Source organism: Alligator mississippiensis, chromosome 2 (assembly GCF_030867095.1).
Source record: "Alligator mississippiensis isolate rAllMis1 chromosome 2, rAllMis1, whole genome shotgun sequence".
Classification (NCBI taxonomy): Eukaryota; Metazoa; Chordata; order Crocodylia; family Alligatoridae; genus Alligator; species Alligator mississippiensis.
The window spans coordinates 10,240,930-10,253,658 of record NC_081825.1 but is presented as its reverse complement, the minus strand read 5'-3'; the positions used below and the strand labels follow the sequence as shown (position 1 = coordinate 10,253,658).

Sequence of the window (12,729 nt, the reverse complement as noted above, 5' to 3'; positions counted from 1 at the left end):
TGCCTTGTAGATGGGTAGGTTACACGGACATTGTCAACACCAGACCTCAAATTTCTGTCTGACGTTCAATACCCACTATAACTATCGGCAGAGGTACAGTGGCAGACTGCTTAAGGGATCCTACTACTCTCCCCAGGAATGTGGAGAGCTCTGCTGTCATTTATACCAAAGGCTGCTCTCACCCGAAAATGGGTACCTGGTCATTCAGGCAAAGGAGTCAAAGATGGTCAAATATAATGTTAGCTGCATTTTTTCCTTGCATGCCACTGGCTACAGGAACTGACATGACCTTAACCATACCAGCCCCATAAGTTGCTCTCTTGACATGACTTTTGACCTCAAACTTTTGATAGCTATTAATAAGACAAAGGCAAATACTCATCGTGCAAATTTATGTACTTTAGCTGCCCTACAGAACTTGCAAGAGCACTGACCAGCATCCATGCATTCACCTGTCTCTTCTCTGGCAAAATGAGCATGAGCTTTGCCTTCTTGGGTCAGTTTCTATATCCTGGTTAATTCCTTGAAAATATTGTTTTAGCCTCATAATGCTGCTCTGCAGAATTCACCAGTTCAGATTACATGAAAAAAAACTAAAAGTGGCAGAATGATACAATGAAAAACATAACTTGGGATATCTTCCTAGCATGGGTGACCAGTGCTTCCCGAGTATGGGGTGGGGCAGCAGATTATCGACGGGGGTGGGGGGGAGGTCCCCCAGCAGCCGATCACTAAGCCAGCGGTGAAACCAGAAGTGCACTTCCGGTTTTGCAGCTGGTGCTTCCAGTGGGTGCACGGCCTATCTCAGGGGGTGAATCTGCATGCACCCCTGTGCATCGCCAATCTAGATCTCATGGGGCCTGAATACTGTTTAGCTTAATAAGGTTCAGATGATTGCAGGGTAATAAGGGTGGAGAAAAATGGAATGAGTCTCCAGAATTACAGAGGATTTTAGAGGTAAGGGGAAAATCTAGCTTTCTCTTGCATGCAAATGGAAGTTCCCCTGACAACACGCTAGATGTTGTTCTGTTTTATAAGGGGAGATGCTGTAAGCCAGGGCTTTGAGCAAGGGGAACAGCTGAAAGGTTGATCTGTGGCAGCTTATATTAGAGAGGGGAAAAAGCATAGGCACAGGTGAACTGGAAGATCCTTTAATATGAGGATCTTGTCATTTCACTCCTATCTGGCAGGGTGATACATGCATCTGAGGCTCAATGGCTTGGAGGAAGAAGAATTTCTTCCACAACTTTATTTCCCCAACCATCTGGGCTTTGCACCAGCCACTAGATCCCATACATGACAAATATAAAATTGGGGGTCTAAATACATGCATGAAATGATATCTGGTGACAGGAAGAAATGGGAGAGAAGAAAACCATTTTAAAGTGATCTGACTGCCCCTGAATCTTTTCAAATATTTCCACATTATTTGCTTACTCAGAAGCACAATTTCATAGTTGACAGCTGCATGAAATCTACTTAAAGGGATGGTGGTTGTTTCGGGACTACCAGTTATCTAAATAGGGGAAACTTGCTTTTTATGTTTTAAGATTCTTCATAGGAATCTGTTGTTCTCTTTATAGGTGACTTTCACCTGGCCTAGTCTGGGAGCTAAGAAGTTAAAGTTCCCCTTAGCTTCAGCAACTCAGGACCAAGTCTTTCAAGTTTTGTTTCAGGATGACAATGGGAACTAAGACAGAGACTGACTCCAAGGTTCGTGTTATTTAGCTCATTATTAAAAAAACAACAACAAAAGGATGTCTGAGCAAACTGAATTAGATGATTAGTCAAATTTAGAATGATGTTTTCATTACCCCCAAAAAATTCAAAACCATCCCTTTCAATAAGGAGTATGTTAATTTATTTCTTAATTTAGATGTTAATAATACTTAACTCATAACATGGACATCATACATACACTAAGAAGATAACACTCCACACCAGTAGTCAAGATCTTAATAGAACAATTACACTAATGAGGAACTATTTCTACTGTAATAGACTTTTCACCTGCAATGATCAAATTACCTCTTAGACAATTAAGCTAGGGACCGACATCATGCAAATTGGTTTAAGTGATCAGGAACTGATTTAAGCCTGTAACGGAACAGAAGTTAAATGCAAATAAGCTGGTTTCAAAATGGTTGAAACTAGTTTAAGATAGACCTGTATGGATGCATTATTAGACTTAAGTGATTTAGATTAAACCAGTCCATCAAACTTCTGTCCCAGATCCCCTCCCTTCTCAAATTACCTTATTGACCACCAGCATCCCATGATCCTTTGCATGCCCATGCTCTCTGTTCTGCAGAGCCAGGCCAACCCCACCAAAGGCTGTCACACTGATGAGGAAGCAAAACCTCTGCTCCCTAGCCCTGTGTCCTGCCTGTGCCTGCCAGTAGAAGTGAGGGAGGAAGGAGCAGAGGAGCGGAGACCCCACAACTGTGCTTGCTCTGGTCTACAGGGGGCTGGGCTATGGGGCAGAGGCCTCTGCTCCCCACCCCGTGGCACGCCTGGCTTGGCTGACAAGCCGCACAGGTCTCAGTCCTGCTCCTGCCTAGCTATGTCAGTCATGCTAGGCAGGGTGGGGAAATGTAGACCCTCCCCAGTTGTGCTTGCTTAGGGCTGGGAGGACTGGGGCTGGGTCTACGGGGTGGGGGCTCTGCTCCTCCCTGCCCACCACCTGCAGAAGCTCTCACCCTGCAGGACTAGCCCCAGCCCCACAGACCCGAGCAAGCACATCTGGCGGCAGCCTGCACTCCCCCAACCTTCCCCCCACCCTGATATAGGCAGGCAAGACAGAAGAAGGGCTTAGAACTGCTTGGGCTGTCAGCTGAGCCAGCCAGCATGAGGGAATGATGGGGACCAAAGCCCCCCCTATCCTCCAGGTGTGCTTGCTTGGGCCTGGGACAGTAGGGGCTGGGCCTGCAGGGTGGGGGCTTTGCTCCCCCACTCCCCACCACTGCTGCCTTGCTTGGCTGACATGGGGAGGCAGAAGTCAGGGATGAGAGCCACACCAGGATGCCTCTCAGTGCTGGGGGTGGGGGAGCAGAAGCCCCCACCCCGCCGGCCTGGCCCCAGCCTCTCCAGACCCAAACAAGCACAGCTGGGAGTGGGGGCTCTGCTCCCCATCATCCCCACACACTGCTGGGGTCAGCTGCCAGCCTGCACGGCTCTAAGCCCTACTCCTGCAAGGCTCTAAGCCCTTCTCATGCCAGCCCATGTCAGCCAAGCCAGGCAGGGCAGGGGGAAAGGTGGGGGAGTGCAGGTTCCCCCCCAGCTGTGCTTGCTTGGGTCAGGGGAGGCTGGGTCCTGGCCTGTGGGGCAGAGGTTTTCACTCCCCACTCCCAGCACTGAGCAGCTCAGCTAACAGTCCTGACATGGTCTTAGTCCCAGCTTATGCTTGCCAAGTTAGGCAGTGGTGGAGGGTAGGGAGTAACAGAGCCCCTGCCCCATGGGCCTGACCCCAGTCCCCTAGATCCGAGCAAGTACATTTGGCGGGGTGTCCCACTGCTGCTGACAAGGCCGCTGGCAGGTGGGGTGGGGCTGGCCCCATCAGGAGCCATGCGAGAGTGGCTCCTGCCTTCTGGCTTGGCCAGTCAAAGCATCTGCATGCCTCCTCCAACCCAATATCATTCTGGTCACTCCTGGTTCAGTCTATGCAGCTCAGAGAAACCTGGGTTGATTGAATCGGTTCCATCCACTTCAGGTTTTTTGAATGTCTGTACTCACCCTTAATAAAAATAATGTTGGTGCTTCTCATTAACTTACAGAGAACTAAGCCCTATCCAATGTCAACCTCTGTTGTAGAGGGGAGTAAAACAGCACATAGTAATGGATTGTGATTCATGTGCACGGATGGTTGTTTGTAGAAGCTATACATGCAAACTCTGCCACATCTGAATTTTTGATACATTTTGCATTCACTTACAGGCATGAAAACATCTGAATCTCTTTGCTTAAAACATCTTGCTGCTGCCACACACTGTCATTCCACGTTCTACATTTTCTTCCATGTTAAACTATTCCGGCTGATTAAGAAGCAATGTCGGTACCACGCAGCTTTTATAGTCCTCTCATCTTCTACGATACTTTCCTTTAAGCCCCCACTTTTATTTCCCAGGTGCCTTACATACCCTTATCATCAGAACAGCTTTCCTGATGTCACGAACTCCATCATAAACCAAGCGGGAAGCATCTATGAATTCATTCTCTTCAAATGGCTGTGGGACATTCGCACTCAAAGCTTCAATGGCAACCTCAACTTGTTCAGCAAAACGTGGCATAACTAGATTAAACAAAATGAAAGGCAGTAAGATTACAGACCTTCTTTCATGTATATTTTCCCCTGCCCCTGGGCATAAATGCTTTCCAGCAGGCATGGGACACGCTGCTGTCACAGTTTCAAGGCTCAGGAAGGTTTACCGACTGGATTTGTGCTCACTAGATACGTGCAGTTTTCTGCCATATTTTGTCAAAGGAAAAAAAAACCCAACAATTGCCTTCATGTATTTACCTCACATTACATGACAAAGCATTTACAATGTTTTTCATGAAGTAAGATTCACTTTTAAGATTTTTCTTTAAAAAAAAAAAAAAATCTAGGTTATCTGGAGTGTCAGTAAATGACAAAGTATTTCTAGCAAATCACAACTTGAAATGCATACCATAGAGATAAGAAAATTATTGATAAAATGACCAAAGCACCGTTTAATCATCATTCTGATTAATTTATATGAACTAATCAGCTACAGTCTTTACTGCTAGTGAATTAAAAAAACAAACATAAAAAGGCAGAGCATTTTTCAGATGCAAAAATCTGGTAAATGCTATTTGGAAAGGTAGATAAGAGAGCCTTGATTCCTCATTACAGAAATGTGGATAATGTGCAAGCTAGCTATAAACAGCTGCAAATATTATTGACTGTTGTCTACGTATGCTTTATGAATGCATAAATGAAAATAATGTTTATTTGGTTTAGTCGTTTGCAGGCATTTCTATAGCTTTTGTTAGTGGAGTAACTGTAAAATCTTAGGATCCTTTCTTGTAAAATTTCCTAAACAATCCCTTTGAAGCTACAGTAATTACCACAATGCCGAGTAATAAATATTCCCAGAATCAAATTCTTAATGAACTAAAGCTAAATCCTGCAAACACGCAGTCCTGTTGACTTCAAGGAGGCTACTCTAATATTTAAAGGAAAGCAGATGTATAACTATTCGCAGTACCAGAGTCTTATACACTACAGAATTAATATAAACAATGCATGACCAAAGGGTTGTTGAAGATAGTCCCCATTGAGTCAGTAGGCTCTATCAGGATTTAAGGAATGGGTTTATAGATATCTGGCTCTCTTTTCCTACATTTCCATAATTGCTGCTGTTTATTATTCACTATACAGAAGCCCTGGTTAGGTACCAGGGCCCCACTGACATTGAGCAAAAAGATAGTTTCTGCCCCAAAGAACTTGCAATCAAATTCAGTGCTTTTCCTTATTATTTTAGTTTTGTATCATCCTACCCTGCTATTTTCCCCACTCTCTCCTGAAGCTGAGTCCTTCAGGGTGTATAAAAAAGAAGCTCCCATCAGTAGCAACAGAAATTTTACCCGACACAACCTCATTGCTGCAGTGTATAGACATATGTCCTTTTTGTCCCTTTTTTGTTTCCTTTGGAAATATATACAACCATACAGATGGTGCAATAAGAGACATTACCCACAAAAATTCTTGCCTCTGGAACTAGTGTTTCTTAATACAATAACATTACTTGATGGAAAATGTATTTAAATATGTTAATATCAATTTTAACTGAAAAAGCCTAAAAAACTATGAAAAAAGAATATCTCCTGATTAGAACGCTAACTGACAGCAACAGAAGCCTCGCCCTTTCTATTTCTGAGCTTTATGCATGATTTGACGTATTTATTTCCATCCGAGTTTGGCATGATCAAACTCTTAAATTAGGCGTTATTCATTAGACATGACTCACTATAGTACAGGCTGTTAAAGGAATAAATCTATTAAAAACACCATTTATTCTCTTAAAACACTGTTCTTTTACATATATATTATGTAAGAGGATAGTGGAGCTTTCTTTAATACATATAAATCAGGACAGGAGAAGACGTGTCCAATGAGTTCTTGGCATGCATTGAGGACAACTTGTTGGGTTTTTTTAGTGGATCAGGTAATCAGGGAGCAGCTATTTTAGAAATCAGACGCACATCTGAAAAAAAGGGAGGTGGTTTGGGTGAAAACATGTTGGTGATTCCAAGAAAAGGGGTAACGACAGTGAATTAAAACAAAAGAAAAAAGCCTACTTCAGGAAGATCAGGGAATTGATAGGTAAGATCCCACAGGAAGGAAGTCTAAGGGAGAAATGAGTTCAGAAGAGCTGGACATTTTCAAAAAGCGTTAATATTAAAGGCACAGAAACAAACTATTATTATGCAAAGACAAATAAAAAGTATAGTAATGCTTCTATAAAGGCTCCTTGATGACATAATTATCATAGAAAAAACGGGGAAAAGAACATATTGTGAATAATGAATATATAACAAGAACATCAATATGTAAGGACAAAAGGACAAAACGTAGGATGCAAATGAGTTGCAACTAAAAGGTAATATGAAAAGGTAATTGAAGAAGCAAAGAAAAGAAGCATTGTAGGCCCAAAGTCGAAAGTGAGCAAACATTAGATGACGAAGCGGACAGAAATGTTCATTTTGCTTCAGTCTTCACAAAACAGTTAGTTGTGACCAGATGCTAAACACGATTAACATTAACTGCAACCGACATATGAGCAAATTATTAAACAATCAATTTGCAGCTAGAGGACTACAAAAAAGATAAGACAAAATGGAATTGTCAAGAACAAACCATATCACACCCATTTAATACAGGATAACTGGTCAGGACAAAGTTGTTGATGTGATATATCTTAATTTTAAAAGACATGGCACTCTTATAAATGAAACTCAGAAAAATTACCTTGATTAAATTACTATAAATGGGGTGAACAACAGGTTGAAAAACCATACTCAAACAGTAGCCATCGAGAGTTCACTGCCAAACTGAGAGGACATATCAAATGAGGTCATTACTGGGTGCATTCGGCATATATGCCTATTCAAGATTTTTACTAACGACTTGGATAATGAAATCAAGAGTCCACTTACAACATTTATGGCTGACACCCAGCTGGGAAGAATCACAAGCACTTTTGCAGACAGAATTAGAATCACAAAGATCTTGAGAAATTGAAGAAATAGTTTAAAAGAGGTAAGATGAAGATCAATGAAAATAAGTGCAAAGAACTACACTTAAGAAGAAAAAAAATCGAATCTGGGAAACAGGTGACTAGGAAACAATGCTAAAGAAAAGGACTTACATTATAATTGGGAAAAAAATCTAATTCTGGGGTGTATTAACAAAAGTAGAGTAGATAAGACATATATAGAAATTATATTTTGCAGCACTTGGTGATACAGAGGTCTAAGTTTGGGATACTGTATCCAGCACTAAGCACCATGCTTTAAGAAAAGCATGAAGAACATAGAGAAAATGCAGAGGATAGCAACAAAGATGACAATAGGTTTAGAAACTAATAGTTAATTTTGCATCTTCCCATGTGATTCTCGGAATTCATCAAGTGCAATGTAGGAGTCTTCTCTACTGCATATCTAAAAGCTAATTCTAGGTCAGTTTTAAGTGAATCAAATGATGGGACATTTCCTACTTCCTTAAGGATATTAATCTATGGCCTAACAGATCAAATAGATGGGATTTTTTTTTCCTCAAGAGATTCCACATGTGGCTCTTTATTACTTTCTTTCCTGATTGCAATTCTTCTCCCTGTTAGTAATATATGTTGCAATTTATATTTATCAATAGTAGACTTTGTAGTTGTGCGATATTTATTTTTGTCCTAAATTTTGACTTGATCTACACACTCAAATGTATGGAAATTAAAGAACGAAAAGGAGAAAAAAAAGCTCTGTACTGTATATTTTCTGCTAGCCTGGTCATAAGCAGATTGGGTGAAATTGTAGCCTTAGGCATGGGGGATCTTCAAACGAGAATATAACCTTGGAATATTTTAAGGGATTATTTACTTGATAAATCATGACTGCTTCTCTGGTATCATGGAAATATATACTTAAAATGTTTAAAAGCAGCTGCATTCACTTTATTCAGTACAACAGCCTGTACGTTTATATGGTAAGAAACACTTCTCACCCCAGATAAACTTCATATTACATTTTTTTTTAAGCGAGTTTGAAACTCGCACATTATTTTACTGATATACTGCAATAAGATGTATTAGTGTTAGGGATCTCCAGACATCATGCCGGAAGTGCCCCCCACAGTGGCTCCTTTAATGTTTTTCATTTCATCGCTTGCCCCTGCTCCCCTGGGGCTGGTGGAGGGGCCTCACCGGCTGGGCCACTTGCCACTGATCCCCACGAAAGCAAAAACTGTGGCATATTTAAAACCACAGTTTTTTGCTTTCCTGGTGATCAGTGGCAAATGGCCCATTTGGCGGGGCCCTTCCACCAATCAGGGACAGGACTGGCAAGCAGCAAAATGAAAAGCATTAAAGGAACTGCTGTAGGGGGTACTTCCAGCACAATTTTGGAAATCCCTAATTCTTGTGCATCATGTATGGCGAAAGCATTATGGTAAGCATTTAATAACAAGCTATTGTTGCATGCAACCTAAGGGCCCGTGCCCTTTTAGTCACGTGTGAAGGGCCCATCTGTCTACATGCAGAAGCTTGAGAATTTAGGGCCAATAGCTAATCCTTTCCAGTTCATTACTGCAGGTGTAGCTATAGCTGTGATTTCAGGCCATGAGCTATGAGCCACAAGCAGTAGTTATAAACTTTTAGCCACTAGAAGGGGTGAAGAGCCAGTTTTCGTTAGCTTGGTTGATACCGCAACACTCTAGCTTTTGTCGCCATCAGGGTTTAAAGGCCTGTGTGGGAGGCATTAGCCTAAAGGAATCCTTTTCCCAGGATAGCACAAGAATTACAATTGTGGGAACGGCAAGTCCTGTGGTGTGGGAAACTGTCCTTGCACCTTCTCACCCAGTTGATGCTTGCAGGATCTTGCCAGAATCTAGCCTTTACTATCAACTATTATTCTCTCACACAAAATCTTATCATCAGTTCCAGAAAAAAGCAAAAAGCCCATGGCAGAACACTGTAATCTCTGTGGACTGGGGAGGATCCGGGGGGGGGGGGGGAAGAGAGGAGGTGCAGTGGTGCAGCTGAACCCTCCCTACCCCTTGCCCTTTAATTCCTGCTCTACACAAAGATTAAAAACAACAGAAACAAAAAGCTCCCCCAACTCCCTCTGTGGGGCTGTGGCATTTCTATTTGGGCAGCCTGATAAAGTCAACTGAATTCATGGCTCATTATCACCTCCCTAATTCCTGCTAATCTCTCCCCACTCTACAGTACTGGTGTTAATGACCCTCTCACTTTTTTAAAGGTCTTGATGTTCCACTATTCAAGCTATTCTTTCGTCTGCAATACTGGCATCTGTTAGTCATTTTCAGTAATGTTTGTCTCCTATTTCAAAGCCCTTCAGATTGTTTTTAGCTCTAGCTAAAAGCCTTCACTCAGGAATAGTAATATTAAATTAGGTGTAGAAATGACTGACAGTGAAGTATTAGAGGCACTGTCAAGATGCTCAAGAAGACTAGATTTTGTTTTGCAAATCTGAATAAGAGATGTACATTTAACTGTAATTTCTACAGGACTAATGACACAATATTTTTTGACTATTTTTGCCTAGTCTGTTGTGTTTAATTTAATAAATAATCTAGCAAATTCATGCACGTACCAATAGTTATATTTGTTTTTGCTTTGCACTTACACTGAATAACATAGCGTTAAGCCCTAGCCTAATAGTAAAGCTTCTAGTTTCTCTTTAATGAGAGAAAAATATGTATTGTGTTATATGTGATACCACACCATATGCATCCCATTTTTCAAAATCCTATATCTGGCTCTTGCCCAGTATTTTCCATCACTGACTTCAGAATAGCCACGCTTATAATATAAGAAAATATTATAAATCACATGGAACACAGAATTGGGGTGTGGAGGGCGGCGGTCACAAACAGACTGCATTGTATTAACCATCATATCAACAGGGACCATGGTTTCTTATACCATTATCCAAGCTAGCTGTTAACTCTGGTGTCCATCAAAGTGTTAACAGCTTTACTAATCTCAAATGATTACTGACTTTCTTAGCAGTGTCCCCTCTCCCCATCCCTTCCCCTCTATGTAGAAGTTTTTCTTTCTTCCAGTCTTCTTTTAGCATCTGACAATGTAGGTTGTTGCCTAAGGCTGCGTCAAGACATTCGGAGAGGTTAGGTGCAGACTTTACACTACTTAGGTGGATCTACATGTGAACTATACAGAAGTTCAGGGCAGTTAGATCAGTCTAAAAATGGTCACTCTGATCTAAGTTAAGTATACCCCTAATTTTGATTGGCTCTGGTAAGACTGATCTAACTGAACTTCTGTACGGTTCCCAATGAACCTTTCCTATCCCTTCCCTGACACTGGGCTGTTTTGAGCCACCTAGCCCTCTCCCCATTCCCAAATGAACAGCTCCCACCCAGACCCATCCCCCATCCCACAAGCCACTCCCAGTGCCAGTTTTATATATGTTCACCAATGCTGGGAGGCAAGGAAGTAAGCTGGGATGGGGTGGGGGCAGGTGTGCCTGGGATGGCGTAGGTGCACTGAAGGGGTGGGGAGGTCATGGAGGTAAAAATAGACCCTGGACTCGGGGTGGGGGATAAAGTCCCTCCATCTGCTTCCCCAATCCCTCCTGTAGACTCTAGCTGCCCCTCTGATCCCCCTAAAGAGCCTATTGCCTCCCTTGGTCCCTCCAAATCCCTCATCCTGACTTACCTTAGATTAGGGTGGCTATTTTTAATGCAGCTTCACCTTCCTAAATGTCTGTATACAGCCCAAAGAAGTTCACGCCTCTCTGAACTGACTAATCTCTAAGGCTCTACTGCCTTACCTCCTGCCTGACTTCATCCTAACGCAGTTTCCCACCTCTGTTGCACACATACTTTATGTTCTTTTTTCACTGTACAATGCAATGGTAAATTATATTACACATGGCTTGTTTGCCATATTGCACTTATCAATATATACTTGCTTTTGGTTGAACAAGCATGAAAAAATACCTTATACCACTAAACTGTTCCTTATTGTTTTTGTAAGCATACATGTTCACTTCGCACCATAACATTTTTGGAAACTGAGTAAAAAAAATCCATTATTCTTCAGGGAAGACTTCTGGACTATACTTAAAAAAAACTGTGGCAGTGATTTATGATGGGTACATATCTTTGTTGCTCTCAAAAAATGACATATTCCACACTGTCCATCCCGCATCTGTGCAGAATGGGATTTTCCAGTGTACAGACAACAACTAGAACCAAAATTTCAAATACAAAGTGTTCATGTGAACATGTGAAGTTCATAAGTAGGTCAAGGAGTTGGTTCACCGTATTTATTAAACAGAAAGAGGCTGACCACAAACTCTGAATTCAGAGATTAATCTGATTTTTCCTAGAGCTCTGGAGAGGTGAGATCTTGGATTCTGCTTCATGCTACAAGCTTACAAACATTTACACATGTATTTAATTTGTAAGCACACAAACATATTTGATAGCAATAGGTCTATTTACACATATAAAGTTAAGCCTGTGTAAATATTTGTAGGATCGAGTTAATAGGAATACTGGAAGTTGTAGTGCTTGGCAGTTGATCTAGTGGGTTTAAATGTTTCTATAAAGATGAGACTGATTTCCAGGGCTCTCCAAAGTAAAGTCAGCCAAATGTACACACAAACCTCTTAATTTTCATATTTTACAGTTAAAAAAGAAAAGTTAGGAAATGCAAAACGTAAAGTTCCCTCAGCTACATTTATGAAGCCATGTTTAATAGACTTGTATATGGGCTTTATTCCTTCTTTTCTCTTTCAAGCAAATTCAAAAACCTCTGTTTATTTTGCTACATGTATGCCATCAAAATGCAAGGGCAATATGGATTAATTTATTTCACTGCAAGAATATTTGGTTCTCCTGCCTTATTGAAATTGTATTTTTACTATGTAATTCCCACATTTCGAGTTTTCATTCAACATTACCGGCGCCTTAAAGTTAGTGTACAGCTATCATGTTTCTTGATCAAATGGTAGAAATTTAGGGTATTTTTACATGTGTTTTCAATGCTGCGCTAATTAAAAGTGCTCACGCATCACATGTATCAATCGTACAGCACATCCCTGTGCTGAGAAAATGGCAGCGGGGTGCTTTGAAGTAAAGCACATTGAACGTGTTTTAGTTCAAAGCACATGACTGCCATTTTATCAGTACAAAGATGCACTGCACTGCAGACACATATGTGAGAGGCTACCAGAGCATATCAATTTATGTGCTCCAGTAGACTCGATTAATCAAGTCTGCCCCGATGCACTGGATTTCCAGATTAATTGAGACTACTCCAATGCACTGGATTTCCAGCGCATCAGAGCAGGCTCCCTGCATGTGTATAAGTACCCTTAATGCTTCTTCCATAGGGCTGACCTGAACATTTTTATATTTCTTGTTTACAAACATGGTAGCAAATATTAATTTAGATTCATTTATTGATACATTGTCAATAACATACCACATGAGCACTCACAAAG

At 41.4% G+C, this 12,729-nt stretch overlaps 1 protein-coding gene across 9 annotated transcripts in view; it reads right to left on the bottom strand.

Annotated features, from left to right (window-relative positions):
* The window catches only part of CTNNA2 (catenin alpha 2), an 884,847-nt gene that overhangs the window by 63,871 nt on the left and 808,247 nt on the right, over window positions 1–12,729 (bottom strand). For all 9 annotated transcript variants that reach the window (XM_059721437.1, XM_059721436.1, XM_059721434.1 and 6 more), the window contains one exon: window positions 4,137–4,288. In XM_059721437.1, coding sequence (XP_059577420.1) covers window positions 4,137–4,288 — 152 coding nt within the window. The remainder of the gene's footprint in view (window positions 1–4,136; window positions 4,289–12,729) is intronic.